This window comes from Emys orbicularis, chromosome 5, assembly GCF_028017835.1.
Source record: "Emys orbicularis isolate rEmyOrb1 chromosome 5, rEmyOrb1.hap1, whole genome shotgun sequence".
NCBI classification, from domain to species: domain Eukaryota; kingdom Metazoa; phylum Chordata; order Testudines; family Emydidae; genus Emys; species Emys orbicularis.
The window spans coordinates 78,427,601-78,445,020 of NC_088687.1; the positions used below are offsets into that span (position 1 = coordinate 78,427,601).

At 40.3% G+C, this 17,420-nt stretch overlaps 1 protein-coding gene across 1 annotated transcript in view; it reads left to right on the forward strand.

Moving 5' to 3' along the window:
• Positions 1–220: 220 nt before the first annotated feature.
• NEIL3 (nei like DNA glycosylase 3) overlaps positions 221–17,420 on the forward strand; it is a 40,559-nt gene continuing 23,359 nt past the window's right edge. Inside the window, exons 1-4 of the mRNA XM_065405543.1 lie at positions 221–361; positions 4,473–4,597; positions 9,935–10,069; positions 15,891–16,104. Of these exons, the coding sequence (XP_065261615.1) occupies positions 221–361; positions 4,473–4,597; positions 9,935–10,069; positions 15,891–16,104 (615 nt within the window). The remainder of the gene's footprint in view (positions 362–4,472; positions 4,598–9,934; positions 10,070–15,890; positions 16,105–17,420) is intronic.

Consider the following 17,420-nt stretch of genomic DNA (forward strand, 5'->3'; position numbering starts at 1 on the left):
GGAGGGACGGGGCAAGGGTGTTTGGTTTAGGGGCAGTAGAAAGTTGGCAAGTTCCCTAACACAGATGGGGGAGTCCTATCTAGATCCTGGACACAGAGAGATCGGGCGGGCCTCCAATTTGCCCCACCCCAGACCTAGGCTACGGGCCTCCTCCTCCTGCAGGGCGCTGCGGAGACAGGGGCGGGGCAGCCACCGAGCGGGAGACTTGAGCGGCTCCGGGATGGTGGAAGGTCCCGGCTGCGCCCTGCACGGGGAGAGGATCCGGGCCCGGGTGCGCCGGGGCCAGGCGGTGCGGGGAGTGCGGGGCAGCGCGCTGCTGCCAGCCCGATCTGGGGGCCCGGGGCTCGCTGTCTGCACCGGGGTGAGCAGCGACTGCGGCGGGAGCAGCTCGGGCGGCAACAGCCGCCCCATGGCCGGCGGGACAGGACAGTTGCTCGGGCCCTTCCGGGGCCACGGGGGGCGGCAGCGACACGCTGCTGGTATCCCCAGGTTGCAAAGGGCGCTGGCGTAGGGGCGACCCCCGGCTGAGCCCCGCAGCGTGGGAGTAGCTGAAAGGGGAACGACGCGATGTTTATAGACACGTGCGGGGTGGGGGGAGCTCCTGCCAATCCCTCCGGCCCCCCATGTAAATAAAGTGCAGGGGGAGAGCCTGTCCCTTGCTGCACTCCTGCCTGGCTCTGGCGCTTTTCAGTGTCGTCATTCATTTCCTTTGACTCTTTCAAGCGCCGAGCCCAAGCGCTGGGCATTTTAGGACACTTACAAGAGAGAGCGTTACACAAGTTTCTGAATTTTGTCATGAAACGCTGAGCCCTGTTGCAAGGTGTCAGGACCTGCTGCTTCCTGGCAGTTGAGGAAAATCTGGCGGGATGTGCACAATCTCCTTTGGTGCTTATGCAAGAAAGCCACTCTCCTACTGTGCAGATAGCCTGACTTCATTCCCCCAAGTGTAAATATTTTCTGTCTCCTCAAAACAGGCATTCTTTTGATAGCGCCCTCCATCTGTCTTTGGGCACAGAGAAGAAAAGGATTATTGCACTGTAATCTTTCAAGAAGGCCGATACAAGGACTAATTATTTCGCTGCTTCCCCACTAATTACATTCAGGTAAAGTTTTCAAAAGTACATGTTCATTTTCAAAAGAGATGTAGGCACTTAGAGGGCCAGATTCTTAAAAGAATTCTGGTATCTAGAGATGCAGAGAGGCATCTAGTGGGGTTTTAAAAAGTGCCTAGACCCTGATGGCCCATCAAAATTATTTCAGTGGGAATTACATTCCTAGGTGTGTTTTTTTGAAAATCCCACCAGGTGCCTATGCATCTTTAGGTACCTAAATACTTTTTTAAAATCTTGCCCTAAATATTTTTAAAATGACATTCAGGCTCCTTAGCCACTTAGTACTTTTGAAAACTTTACTTCTCTGTTTAATGCTAGGAAACCGGATTAAGTGGACTTAATTTTAAATAAATGTTGAGAAGGCATTTGTTGCACTAGTGTGCTGTATCTGATATAAAGGTTTTACACCAGTACAAGTGATGCAGTTGACACTCCTTTTAAGTTTTGAAAGAATGCAAGAAAGCTTTACTAGATTTGTAAAAATTCTGTTGTAGTTTTGGGGATGATAAAATGTGCCTGACTGATCTGAACTTCAAACAAGATCATCAATGTGACTGACATAATTTGTTTCTGCAAAAATCATGGTAGAGTTAACTACAGCAGAGGTTTCTGGCAGTTTGAGATTTTTCACATTTTTTTTTTTAAATCAGTGTACCATAACATATTCTTGTCATCAACATAATAAATCAGCCATAGCAAATCTGATGAATTTGAAGAGATAGAGCTGGAGAAACATGCACCCATGTAGGAAATAATGAAGGAAATCTTTTCAAGTCATTTTTTTGTCTAATCAAAAAGATGGTAATTTTTTTTAATATCATTTGAGTTCAGGAACCCTGTAAGGAAAATCATAGAAGTTGTTGCTGGCATTAGTTGCTTTTTAATTATATAGGGTTCAGAAGTGTACAATACAAAGCCTAGAAGGAGAATGATACACATTAGCCCACAGAAAAGGAATTTTTACTTCCAGAATTACTTTGTTTTTTAAAAAAAAACACATTAACCAGACAAATTATTTAACCAAATAAAGATTGGGGTATCTGCTTTCCACGTACTCAGTATGTAATGTCTTGGCTAATTTTTACCCATTTTTGTTGCCAATATAAAACTATTCAACAGCGTACAACTTTTGGGGCTTGTGGGACCTTTTTGTAGAAAAAGTTAAAATATACATGAGCAGGTCTGGTTAATGAGCTGTGAAGATTCAGTACTCCATTCCTGATTGTTGAATTGGCTTTTTTTTTGGTCAGTTTCTGCACAAGTGTGGGAAACTTGGTGCATACCTTATGTTCTAAGCAATAGGAAAGTCACAGAAGGATTTTTTCTTATGTTTGATATGTAAGCCTAGACACAGATTAATGTTTTGCCATAAGTCTGTAAAAGGTTCTACAGCAGTGCTCTTGCCCACAACTTTAAAAAGAATGTAGTGCAAGAGATCGTGTCATAAATTAATTCTCATAACCTTCTGGTTTCAGGACTTAAATAGTATTTTTACTTTTTATGCTCTCATGAATTTAGCAAAGGGGAAAAGATAGTAAGAATCATATTCTCAGCTGGTGAAATTCATCCCAAGATGAATTTTCTCTCTGGACAGAGGACCATGACAAGGTCTGTGCTCCACTTAGTCCTTGTGATGGTCCTCTGCATCATGGCCCATGTAAGGACTTAAGTGGGGCATAAAGGGCCTCTGCTTTGGAAGAATGCAAGACCTTATCTAAGCACAGAAGTTGAAATGTTTAATTTAAATCCTTTAAAAAAACCATTTAATTGAACCTTTTTTTGTGTGGAAACTCTTGTTCTGGTTAAACTGATTGCTAATTGGCTTAAGATAAACTATAATAAACTTTGCTTATCCCAAAATAAGTGTCTATACAGGGATTTGCACAGGTTTAAATATATTGTTTCAAAAATCACACCTTGAGACTGGTTCGACAGTCTTATATAGGCAAAAGCTCATACATTTTCTTTTCTCTTTGTCAACAGGCAAAGTGATATTGAATATAATAAACAATGGGCTATCCAACTTATTTTGATTGAATAGGTACTTTTATAATTATAGTTAGGAATACTAAGTTACAGGATAATCTATATATAACTTAGTTATTTCACAAAGCTATTTAAAAAGAAAAGATAGTGATAAATAACAGTCTTGGTTCTGTTAATTACTCATAATTTTGACACTTCTGTACATATCTCAAAAATAGAGAGAGGATTTTAAAATAGTATGGCAAATGAATTAACTAAAAATGTCAGCATGGTTTTAACAGAATTTTTTTTGTTAATAAGGAGCAATTGTACCATACTGACAAAACAGCTAGTCATCTAAGGCACAAAATGTAGGTCTAATTGTGTATTCTTTATACAGACTTGAAGTTTTGCCTCAGACCTGTGTCATAACTGTTCACTTGGGCTTCTGCCTGTTACGAATGGAAAAATGTTATTTTTCTCATAGTTGCACTGGCTTTAGAGGTTTTGCAACAATGATGATAGAAGTCCTGGATACTTGTGAATTACAAATGTGGCTTTGAAACTAGTCTGATTATGCTAATGCTTGATCCATATACCAAAACATAAGCTCTGAAATGAAAGTAGTTCCCTGGGCCAAATTAATCCTTAGTGTAAGTACTTACGTCTCTATTTGAATAAATGGAGTAACACTTACTATGTGAGTAGTGAATTTTGACTCAGACCTTTAAAATGATCCATTCCCTTCATTCCTTCACCAGTGTCCCCACCCCAACACCTTTGTGTCTTGCTGTTGAAAATCTGATCTTTGAAAGGAAAGGTACTCCTGTGGGGCTGTATGCAGATTTTTGCTGGACACAAGTCTCATCTAGTACATAGAACATATATCAGCACTGTCAGTGGCTCCAAACAGAGGCATTTTGAAAAGGTTTTTGCTTTTAAAATAACAAAAAATGGTATCACACACTTTCTCCTACAAAATACTCTTCTCAGAACTCCTGAATGGAGTTGGTGATCTGGCAGGACACTCTGTAAGTGTCTGTTAGAGATTTAAGGTGACATCTTATCTGTCAAATTATGTTTTTACATAAATGATGAATTACTTATCTTTTTTTCTAGGATAATATTTTCTGGAAACCAACAGGGCAGAGTAAAATGGGCGAGTGTCTGATGGCCTTGGTTACACTGAATAGCAGCTTACTTTGCAAGTAGTCCCATTGATTTCAGTGGGATGGTTGGAGGAATAAGGCTGTACTCAATATGATTAAGGGTGGCAGATTTTGTCTGTATAGTTGCGTATTAACTGATGACTGCGAGATTTTGATATTGGTTTTAGGACTGTTTCTTTTCTAAACAGGTGTGTGTGTGTGTGTGTGTGTGTGAATTTATTTTCAGAATGCTGTGACTGGGAAAAAAACCTCCTGTCAGGATTTCCTGAGATTGCTGAAAGGATGTGTGTACACTGGTGTAGAAACTTTGGGGAAGGAGCTTTTTATGTATTTTGGACAGAAAGCATTGAGGTAAGAGAAATTTCAGTATTCCCTCCGTATGTATTCTCTATCCATTTTCAGTTTTTTTTCTCTCTCAGTACTATCATTTTCAATTATGTGAAAGTTAATTAGTATTGTAGAGAAGTTTCTCTGTGCAGTTTGCATCTAGGTGCTGTATATACTAGACCAGTGGTTCTCAAACTTTTGTAGTGGTGACTCCTTTCACACAGTAAGCCTCTGAGTGTGACCCCCCCCCCCCTTATAAATTAAAAACACTTTTAAAATATTTAACACTATTATAAATGCTGGAGGTGAAGCGAGGTTTTGGGGTGGAGGCTGACAGCTCACGACCCCCCCAGGTCATAACCTCGTGACCCTATGTTTTTAACCAGTTACCAATCCTTCGCTTTTATCCCATGACAGCTTACTTTGCTTAAGAGCCTTTGGTGAGGGACCTTGTCAAAGGCTTTCTGAAAATCTAAGTATTCTATATCCACTTGACCTTGTCCAGATGCTTGTTGACTCCCTCAAAGAATTCTAGTAGATTGGTGAGGCATGATTTCCCTTTACAAAAATCATGTTGACTCGTCCCCAACAAATTATGTTCATCTATGTGTCTGACAATTTTGTTCTTTACTATAGTTTCAACTAGTTTACCCGGAACTGAAGTCAGGCTTACCAACTTGTAATTGCCGGGATCACCCCTGGAGCCCTTTTTTAAAACTTGGCATCACATTAGCTATCCAACACTTCTAGTCATTGGCAAAGCGTGTCAGATTCCCTTCTAGTGGCTGGTCCACATACAAGGCAACAGCATACTGTTGCATCCAGTTCTCTTAGCTCAAGTAGTTGAGTTCTGTGTTGTGGATCTAAAAGTCTTGGGTTCCACCCACACTGATAGACTTTCTGTTTGCTTAAAAAAAAAAAAACTTAGAAAATCACATACAAAAACCTTAAAAGAATACTTAGGTGGTAGAGTAAAGCACTCAAAAGTTAGGAAATAAATTCCAGAATTGAGGCAGAGGGTTGTAAGACGAGAAAGAATATTTTCTTGTTGCAAAGTCTGAGAGTTGGCAGAGCTGGGTTCTATTCCTTGCTTTGCTCCAGACTTTCTATTTGACGTTAGGCAAGACTGGATGATATTACATATGCACAAGGGGGTCAAATCAAGCTTGCATAGTCAATGTTAATTCTGGTACTTCTTAAATGATGCGTGTTTGGCTTTGCATTCTTAACATTCCTTTTTTGTGTAATAACCAAATACATTATAGTAGTCCCATGGGATGGTAACCAAAATGAGCCCACCCAATTTTTAATAAAAAGTCTTCCACAGACTTCACAGCACAAAAGTGAGACCTCTAAAATTGGTAACACATACATGACATTTGTTGTAATTTTCTAAACTTAAATGGTTTGTTCATAATCAATATACTGAAGAGTCTAAAAATACCTTATGTAGATAACTCCCAATGATTTCCATTCAAATAGTGGCTACTCAGCACCTCTGAAACTTGGGCTCATACTGTCTAAGGATCTAATTATACTTCCTTTTTCCAATGTAGCATGCGGTATGTGTATTGCAGATGTCTACTGCAATGCAAGTGAAATGTGTCAAACCTAAACTAAAACGTTTGGGGTGACTCATTTGAAAAACAAACAGAAAACCTAGTTTATATGGTCTGTAGTGTAATATAAACAAGTAGAGTTCTCAGATATTTAACATGAATATGAAACATGCATTAACTAAAATTTTCTTTGTCAACTATACCATTTTGCAAAAGTTATTTTCATTGTATGTCCATTAAAAAAGAGAGGGTATGTGCCCTCATTGTAGTATTAGACTACAATCATATGGCACTGCAGGATTTTAAGTAATCTTCATTTTTAAACTACCTTTTAAAATTAGTTACTGAAAGTATGTGATCAAAGCTGTAAGTATAACAACAATTAAAATTATGTAGATGCTTCATTTAACCCCATCTGTTACTTTTGAATCCTGATCTGAAAATTAAAGGATGTCTAACACTGGAAACTGATGTCCCTTGTTGTTGTTGTTTTTTTTTAATGTTGGTCCACTCAATCACATCACTAACTGCTCTGGAATGCCTTTATAAATTGCACCTATGAAATTCATCCTGTAGCTAGCAGGCAGTAGTTCCTTATTACCATGGAAAAATGACCTTAAAATTGTTCTCTTAAAGCTGGACTGTGTACAGCTCTAACACAAGTGAGTGTGCAAGGGAGGAGCTGGGAAAGGGCCCAAGGAAACACTTGCTCTTTGGCCAAAGAGCCAAACACTATAGATTTCTGTCCCCCTGGCTAGCATCACTTCAGGGAAAAGGAAGATCTGGCCATCCTGGAAATCCTCTATGCTGATTGAATGACTTATAGATGAATGTGGTTCATCATGGATAACAATTAGCACATGAGGGAAATCCCATTTTTTGCTGAATTTGAGATCCACCTATCATTGATAAATGGGACAGTATGATCCACTTTCTGATTAATGAACAATAATGTCAGGGAATAATTCTTTTGAGGAATTTCTTTCATCTGAGAACAAGCATCCAATAGTAGTAGTAATAGAACAGGTGCAGTGAATTCACCAAAGGCCACAGTGTAAGCAGCGGCATGGAGAATTTGAACTTATCTCCTACGTTTTCCTTGATTTTTGTATTTCCTCTTAGTTGATTTTTGAGGATTACCACTAGATATCTTTGTGTTTATGGTAGTCTCTTAAAACTAAGAAAAAAAATGAATCAGTTAAAACCTGAAGAGGTGAGTGGTGGGGAATCTTGTAAATTAGCACAGTTTGTAGATGCATTTTACCAGTGACTAGTGAATAATTTGCTCTAGAGTGAAGGAAATGACAATTAGGGATGTGAGAGATACTATATAGAAGATGTTCCGACAATCTGTTTTCTTCAGAATAACTATAAATGTACCCTTGGACCTCGGCTGAATAATTCCATCTGGAAATCTTCAAGAACCTATAACAATACATATATTTTTATTTTCTTTAAAAAAGGCAAAACTTAGACACATTCCATGTGGAAAGGATTCTCATTTGTAGAGCCCAAATAAAATGCTATTAAAAGTAGTGGAAAGATTCCCATTGATTTCATTGGGAGTTAGATCCAGGACTTTAATGCACCCTTCTAATAAAATTCTGTTACCAACTTTTTTTCTTGTGCCTATAACATAGTTTGTGCTGTTACTGAGCAACTATTTTCTAGGAACTAATGAGAGCTTTGCAATTAAAAAACAAACAAAATCCCCAAGAACTTACGTCTTGTACACAACTGAACAGTTACAACAGCTCAGTTTTTTTCTGTTAAAAAATATTGAGCTTTTTAACACAAGCTGTCATCAGACAGCAGAACCAAGATTTCAATTAAAGTAGCTTCCATCCTACTTTCTCCTTAATTAAAATGACAAGAATGCTATTTTTCATTGTTTCAGCACATCAGGGATAATGAGGTACACTGGAGTGGAATTTGTAAAGTTCTTTAGGCTTTTAATATAAAAGGAATTTATGCATAGAAGTGATTGTGAAATATTCTATTACTGTAGCCATGAACTGAGAAGTAGTTATGACAGCTAATCGTTGTGACAGTAGTGCACCTTTAAACAGGGCACTGAACCTCCATAACTGAGACCATTACAAACATGCACATTATTTTTTTTCTTATCAAGAACTTTTGGGGAATCTTAAATGCATTTACGATTGATAGCACGACACAGAGTTTAAAGCCTACATTTAAAAAAAAACCAAAACTGCTTAATCTTGTGCAATGCTTTAATATCGCACCGGAGAATTGGAAGAATATAGCAATAACAACTACTGCCAAAATAGTTATATTTATTAACTTAACTCAACTGAACGATAAGAAAAAGCTTCTGAAAGGTACAATATATTTCTTGAGAATCAGTTTACAATACTTCTCTTCTTTGGGATTTGTAATCAATTACTAACAATGTAGTTTGTCAGTATTTATTAATTGATACACTGTAGCTTTTAAGTTAACTGTAAATATTTTTTAAAAACCATCCTTCCAGTACTTACGGAAAAATAAGAGTAAACAGATATGTGGCATTACAGGGGATGGATTAAAAACAAATAAATGTTTGAGGTGCTGTCTTTGTGTTCTGTCATGTGCCAGGCCTTTTTGTTGTTCATCTCCCAAACCACAAAATAATTAACCTTCCTCTGATATAAAATATTTTTTAAAGGAGAAGCTTAGAAATAAGACTTCCCTTTGAGGACGTGGGGTATATAAGGTATGTTTGGATTAACTTGTGAAAGAATACTTTAATCAGGGCTGCAAATCAGATTTACTTGTCCTTTGCTCACTACACTGATATCAGGTAGAATATTGCATCAAATTCAAGATCTCTGTCCTCATCTTAAAAGCATTGAAAGATCTGCACTTGGGGTACCTAAAAGATATATCAAGCTCTGGACAACTCCACTCCTTTGGCATGTTGCCTCAAGAGTAAAGCTCATCAGTGAAGGAGGCAGATCTTTCTATGGGCAGGCTTAAGACTGGAATTTCTGCAGTATCTAACAACCACCTCAAACGTCATCACTTTATATTTTTTGTGCCTTTAGTTTTCAACCTCACCTTAACTAATATACACCAGCACTTATATTTAAATAATAATTTTTAAGAATTTTAAAAACCTACACAATCTTTCTCCTGAAGAGAGGTCGGAAAAAGAAAGAACCAGCTACCATACGGCAGATGCTAGTCATATTGTTTTGAGGACAACTGGAAGATGCTCGATACCATGGTGAAAGTTGTGGTAGTGAAACAGCTGGCAATTTTGTCTTCTATATTGGATCATTTCCACTTGGCAGAAGAAGAGCTGATGATAGAATATTCTTTGAGAAGAACACTGTTCTTGTTTTAGTGAGTCTTAATTTTAAAATGAGTCAGCAAGAAAGAAAACAAGTGTATTTTTTTTGCCATTGTCCCTGGACTTGCTTGAACTTCCCTGGAGGAGCCTGGCAGGGGCTCTAGGAGGGCAGCAGTACAGGTGAAGAAACTCCCAGGATGTTGCATGTATTATGGCTGCACAAACATGTTTCAAATTTAAATCATTAACTGAATGATTGATTATATAAAGATCTAATAAAGTCACTATATACTTGAGTGCTTCTTAGTTGCTACTAAACACAGTCCTTTGTGGGAGGAAAGAGAGACCATGTAAACAAGCACGTCATGTCACCCTGTTGCTGCTAATGATAAGAATTATTATATATACTTAGTGAATTTAATTGCCAAGCTAGAAAATAGACTACTAACATGCCTGGGAGTGTTGTTAAGATGCAGATTTTTTTTCAGAAATGTGTTTCTCGCCTAGGGTTCACTTTGGCATGAATGGTTCCATGTGTATTAATCCAACTACAAGCAAAGACCGAAATGGAGCACCACCAATTCTGGAAATACACCTTACTGATGATATGGTTTGTTTCTTTGATGCAACAGTAGAGCTTAGGTAAAGTAAAAATTAAAGCATTTCTTCAGTGTTCAATCTGTGTTTTTTATAAAAATAAGGTTTTCACCATACAGTTGAGGAAATATTATTTTGCATTTATATAGTGGTTTTCATCTGAGAATTTCAAAGCACTTCATAAAAATTAATTAAATATGCCTCCCAGATTTAGGGTAGATAAGTATAACTCATTAACTCATTAAATCTTCCAACATCCTATTTACTTTGTGTATACATAACTTAGGTACAGAAAGTGACTTGCTTAAAGACATCTAGAGAGTCAACAGCAGAGAGTCAACAGCAGATTGGGATTCAAACCCATGACTCTTGATTCTGCTCCCTGCTCTAACAACTGAATGTGCCGCCTGTATTTTGCCCTTTACACTCCCGCTTCTGCAATCAAATCTAGGCAGATGGACTTCTGCTTCTGCATGGATCTGATTGCAGGGTGAGGGTCTAAGCCTTTAATGGTTACTGTATAGTTCCTATACTTAAAACATACCATGTACTTCTATCTTGTGCTTCAATATTTCAGAATCTGTCCCAAAAAATGTAGGCAGGTATTTTTTTAGCAGTGCTTGTGACACATTTTTTGGGGCATATTCCCAGCCATTGGCACTGTTCTTCTCAACTGTATGGAAGCTGGTGAGGAATAGCATCTTGGTGAAGTTTTTCTGTAAAGCACTGTGAAGCCTTCAGATGAAAGGGGCTGTATAAATTCAAGGTGATTTTAATATATGTATTTTCTATTCTAGAATAGGCATGAAATATAAATATGTGTAAATCTGGGCTTTCTTGCATCTGTTATTACTTTTTGTGGGGGGGGGGGGTTCTTTTAATTTATGGCTAAGCTTTATTTTAACATGTAAATATTTATCACAATAAGGTGCTGATCTCCTGAGCATTCACAGTGCAATGTGGTGTTGATATCTTAATCCAATAGCTTTCACTTCTGGACACTGAATTTTTTTATTTATTGTTTTATTTATTAATTCCATTCAGTATCAGCTGCCCTCTTTGTAAGTTAAACTGTAAATAGGTATTTTTATTTTATTTTTTTACACTTTGGCTAGAATGAAAAACAAAAATGCTGTCTCAGAACATCAGGAATATTTGCATTTGGAATGACACACACACTTTTTAAATGATGCCATACAGATATGTTTATGCATAAGAATGGTGGGCATTCAAATCTGATTTAGGTCATGAATCTGATTTAGGTCATGAATGAAATGAATCTGATGGTTCCTCTATATCCCCAAACTGTTTTTGAGGACCTGCTAATGAAATAAATTGCACTTCTGCAAACTGTGTTTTGTGCTGGAGCTGCATGTTTTCATGAGAGATTTGGGGCAAATTTCCCTAATGCAGATATCTAATCTCATTCATATTTCTCCCTTGTCACCATAGTATCTGAGCATAGAAACTCAGTCTTTAATTTATTGATCATCACAACACTCTGTGATGTGGGGCAGCACTAGTAGTTCTACAGATGGGGAACTGAGACACCCAGAAAATAAGGGCTAGATTCACAAAGGGAGTTGAGCATTCTGACGCTGAGTGTTGCAGTGCCTAACTTTTAGGTGCCTAGCAAATCACAGGAATAACACTGCCATTCACAAAGCCTGAGTTAAGTGCTTGGGCTCTCTATAAAATGAATGAGGAGAGAGAGGCACCTTAGACTGCCATTGACAAAAAAACAGTACTCTAAGGGACTTCCTGCCTAAGCTAGTGAATGGGAGATGCCATTGACATGGGTGTGTCCTAAGTCTCACCCTTCTCACAGAGATAGGCACCTAAATACAACCTGCAGAAGAGCACTATCTCTGCTTGTGATTCTCAGTTATGAAGCCTCTCCTAGAGTTAGGTGCCTGTGACAGTGTACCCCATAAGGCTTTATGGGGGGGAGGTGCTTATAAATGTATGTATGATATAACTGGAATAGGGTTTTGCTACATATGCCATGTAACATATCTATGTAAGGGTTATGATCTACTGGTTATGTTCATCCTAGTTGTATTCAGACACCATTCGTGTGTTCAAAGTTATGTATACTTGCTTGATTTCTAAGTAAGCTTTGTGAGGCATTTGGTCAGCTTCTTTAGGAAGGAATTCGCAAGGTTAAGTACCCGATCAGGAAGCATTTGGGGAACAATGCATCTTGGAATGCTGCAATCCACATAAGAAGTCTTCCTGGAGACATACAAGATACCATGTGGACAATGGCTTCTGCCTGTAAAGACTGAGTTATGCATGGACATGTGACTTGCCCAGGTGACTCCAGAACTCCATCTTGGAGCTGGACTTTGCATAGGAGTGAGGAGGGGGAGTCTCCACCCACAAGAGAAAGTCTATTTAAACCTGTGGGAGACCCCTCCATTTTGTCTTCAGCTGGCTAAAGAAGGAGCCTCCCTCCCCCTCCCCCCCCAGGATACTTGAAGGAAACTGGAACAAAGGACAGTAACTACAGGTTACCCGCATGGCCCCACAGTATGCCAACATCTTTATGGCTGACTTAGAACAACGCTTCCTTAGCTCTCGTTCCCTAACGCCCTTGCGCTACATTGATGATATCTTTATCATCTGGACCCATGGAAAAGAAGCCCGCAATGAATTCCATCATGATTTTAACAATTTCCATCCCACCATCAACCTCAGCCTAGACCAATCCACACAAGTGGTCCGTTTCCTAGACACTACTGTGCTAATAAGCGATGGTCACATAAACACCACCCTATACTGGAAACCCACTGACCGCTATACTTACCTACATGCCTCCAGCTTCCATCCAGGACACACCAGACAATCCATTGTCTACAGCCAAGCTCTAAGATACAACCGCATTTGCTCCAATCCCTCAGACAGAGATAAACACCTACAAGATCTCTATCAAGCATTCTTAAAACTACAATACCCACCTGCTGAAATGAAAAAACAGATTGACAGAGCCAGAAGAGTACCCAGAAGCCACCTACTACAGGACAGGCCCAACAAAGAAAATAACAGAATGCCACTAGCCGCCACCTTCAGCCCCCAACTGAAACCTCTCCAGCGCATCATCAAAGATCTACAACCTATCCTGAAAGATGATCCCTCACTCTCACAGATCTTGGGAGACAGACCTGTCCTCGCTTACAGACAGCCTCCCAACCTTAAGCAAATATTCACCAGCAACCGCACACCATACAACAAAAACACTAACCCAGGAACCTATCCTTGCAACAAAGCCCGATGCCAGCTCTGTTCACATATCTATTCAAGTGACACCATCATAGGACTTAACCACGTCAGCCACACCATCAGGGGCTCGTTCACCTGCACATCTACCAACGTGATATATGCCATCATGTGCCAGCAATGCCCCTCTGCCATGTACATTGGCCAAACTGGACAGTCTCTACGCAAAAGAATAAATGGACACAAATCTGACATCAGGAATCATAACATTCAAAAACCAGTGGGAGAACACTTCAACCTCTCTAATCACTCAGTGACAGACTTGAAGGTGTCAGTTTTGCAACAAAAAAACTTCAAAAACAGACTCCAAAGAGAGACTGCTGAACTCGAATTAATATGCAAATTAGACACAATTAACTTAGGCCTAAACGGAGACTGGGAATGGTTGGGTCATTACACTAATTGAATTTTTTTTTCCCCATGTTAACTTCTCCTCACACCTTCTATGGATCATCTCGATTATCACTTCAAAGTTTTTTCTTCTGCTGCTACTGATAGCTCATCTCAATTGATTGGCCTCTTACAATTGGTATGCGTACTTCCACCTTTTCATGTTCTCTGTATGTATAAATATCTTCTGTCTGTGTGTTCCACTCTGTGCATCTGAAGAAGTGAGCTGTAGCCCACGAAAGCTTATGCTGAAATAAAATTGTTAGTCTCTAAGGTGCCACAAGTACTCCTGTTCTTTTTGCGGATACAGACTAACACGGCTGCTACTTTGTAACCAGTAACTACAGGGGGTGTGAGTGATTGCTGGACTCAGGCTAAAAGGAGATTAGCCTGTAAAAGGGAGCATTCTGGAACTGGTGAGGATCTTATCTGTATTTAGTTTGATTAGACATAGATTTGCGCATTTTATTTTATTTTGCTTGGTGACTTACTTTGTTCTGTCTGTTACTACTTGGAACCACTTAAATCCTACTTTCTGTATTTAATAAAATCACTTTTTACTTAGTAATTAACTCAGAGTGTGTATTGATACCTGGGGGAGCAAACAACTGTGCATATCTCTCTATCAGTGTTATAGAGGGCGAACAATTTATGAGTTTACTCTGCATAAGCTTTATACAGGTTAAAACGGATTTAGACCCCATTGGGAGTTGGGCATCTGAGTGCTATAGACAAGCACACTTCTGTGAGCTGTTTTCAGGTAAACCTACAGCTTTGTGGCAAGTAATTCAGACCCTGGGTCTGTATTGGAGCAGACGGGAGTGTCTGGCTCAGCAAGACAGGGTGCTGGAGTCCTGAGCTGGCAGGGAAAACAGGAGCAGGGGTAGTCTTGGTACATTAGGTGGCAGCTCCCAAGGGGGTTTCTGTGATCCAACCCGTCACAGTGCCTAAGACATTTCTTGCAAGAAGCTGGGGGAGGAGGAGCAGCTCCCTCATAATCAGAGGTTAAGGTGTCTCCCTCAGTCTTGCCTGGAGGTGCTGTTTCACTTATGGATAAATAAATATTAATTGGGCTAGAGAGCGAGTGAGAGTGACTCTGTTGCTTAGGACACTCGCCTAGGAGGTGAGAGAGCCGGGGTCTAGTCCTCTTGCTCTAGTGACTCTTTCTTTTATGATTTATCCACCGCAGAACAGCTTCACTGGGAAAGACTGAGGGAGCCCTATTTCAGAATATCCCATCGTGCAATGCCCCTGAAAGGTGGCAGATCCCTGTTCAAATCCTCTTCAGGCAGAGTGGGACTTGAACTGGTGTCTCCCACATCCCAGTGTTGAGTCAGTTAGGTGAGCACTCTAATCACTGGGCCAAAAGTTATGAGAGAGCACCACCTCTCTTCCTCCTCTCTCTTCCCTCCATGTTTTGTGAAGAGTTAGGTGGCCTCTGAACATGCCTACTGGATCGGGGGCCCACGTGTCTGTTAGGTAGATGAACAACCTGTCTTCCCCTAGTTTGTGAATCATTTGGGGGTCAGGCAGGGGATAGGTGCCTGGATGCTTGGAGACAGCAGTATATATGCTCAGAGACAAAAGCTTAGGTACTTAGGGAACTTTTTACTGCAAAAGCTTAGGTGCCGAGCGAGTTCAGGCTTCCCCAGGGTTAGGTTGCGACTGAGAAAGAATTTTGTGAATTCTAGTGGTGCCTAAAAATGGGATTTAGGTGTCTAAGTCTGGGGGTTAGGCACCTAGCATCTTTATGAATCTTGCTTAAAGGGTTTTGCCACACAGGAAGTTTGTGGTGTAGAAAGGGATTGAAATCAAGTCCCAGGCTAGTGGCCTACCCACTGGACCATCCTCCCCTATGGTTAGTTACAATTGAGAGTCTCTGCTTAGGAAATGCCTTTAACACTGTAAATGCTAGGCACGGACTGATAATTTATTCTTAGAGCTGACCTGAACAAGGATGGGATGCTTGCCTATGCACATGGCCTGGCACTAGTGTATTCTATGTATGTGTCATTAAACCACCATATTTTTAAAAAAGGGTAAGACTTCTGTGTTTTTCTATGCATGTCATGAGTATCTGCGTGGCTTTTTGATCTGTGTGTAATGTGCTATGGCACTCATAAATAATACACATTGTGTAAGTAGTGTCTAGTTACAATGCAAGTTAAAATACAAAATAATCTATCTTGTCTTGCAGGAATGCTGCTGAAAGTGAGCAGAAAGTAAGAATGATGGAAGACTTAGATGTATGCTCTCCAAAATTTAGTTTCTTAAGAGCAGAAAGTGAGATTAAGCAGCAGAAAGGTCGCATGTTATGTGATGTGTTGTTGGATCAGGCAGTGTTACCTGGAGTGGGAAATATCATAAAAAATGAAGCACTCTTTGACAGTGGTCTCCATCCAACTGTTAAAGTAAGTGAAATATTTCCAGGGATTCCCTTCTGTATTTATTGCAAGCAGCTATTAAGAACATAAACATATATCTACAAGATATTTTGGTCTAGTTTAGATTTTTGTAGGGAGGAGCTTGTAACGTCTGAATAATCTTCTGCTCCCTCCACTTTCCCTAATTGATGCCACCCTGGATTCTGGTGATCTCCCAGACTCTACTGTCATGCTTGACCATCCTGCCCTAGGAGGGTTAGTGTGGCACTCTCTGGAGCATGTCAATACTGCTCATGGGTTGGATGGGAGAGTTGCTGCAGCATTTCGTTCCCCATAAGGAGAGGCATGCTTTCTCTTCAATTCACATCCCTTCTTGACCAGAAATTAATTTAATTTTCAGACTTTGACCTGCTGTCTTGAATCATGTTGTGCTACCATGAAATTGCCATGCCAGCCATTATAAAATAATGAATAAGCATGTAACAGAATGTTCTGATTTTGCTTGCTAAAATTCCTACACAAAAATCTCTGTGGGCTCTAGATAGTTTAAATTACAACATATTTTCTTCATCATATTCAGTTACTTTAGTCCTTCAGACTCTGCTCTCAAGCTTTTCCCATACAGTGCATTCACCAAACCTCATGAGACTCTATCTCAGGGGTCGGCAACCTCTGGCACGCGGCTCGCCAGGGTAAGCACCCTGGCGGGCCGGGCCAGTTTATTTACCTGCTGACGCGGCAGGTTCAGCCGATCGCAGCCCCCACTGGCCGCGGTTCACCGTCCCGGGCCAATGGGGGCGCCGCTTCCCGCCGCCCCCATTGGCCCGGGACGGTGAACCGCGGCCAGTGGGGGCCGCGATTGGCCGAACCTGCCATGTCAGCAGGTAAATAAACTGGCCCGGCCCGCCAGGGTGCTTACCCTGGCGAGCCGCGTGCCAAACGTTGCCGACCCCTGCTCTATCTGATTTGAGGCTCCAGACCTTCCTCAGAGTGTGTACGCCTTGTCTTTCATGACAGGTATGAATAAATATCCTCGAAACAATTTAAGATCACTTGGATTCTTAACTAAAACAAGGTTGATCCGAGTGAGTGAGAGAAAATCATGATAAGTCAATGGAATGAAAACATATCTAGCCTTTGACTGTACGAAAGCTAATCTAGGTGAGTTAGAAATTTAGGCCCTAATCCTACAAAATGAACTCCTGAAGCTAGTGAGGGGACCTCTCATTCTCTTTGCAGTATTGAGGGCTTTTAGGTTAAAAACTTAAGTATTCCTGTAGGAATGGGCTTTAGGCCTTGTCTACACTGGGAAATGTTACCCCAAAATTCCCACTGGTTCTGTC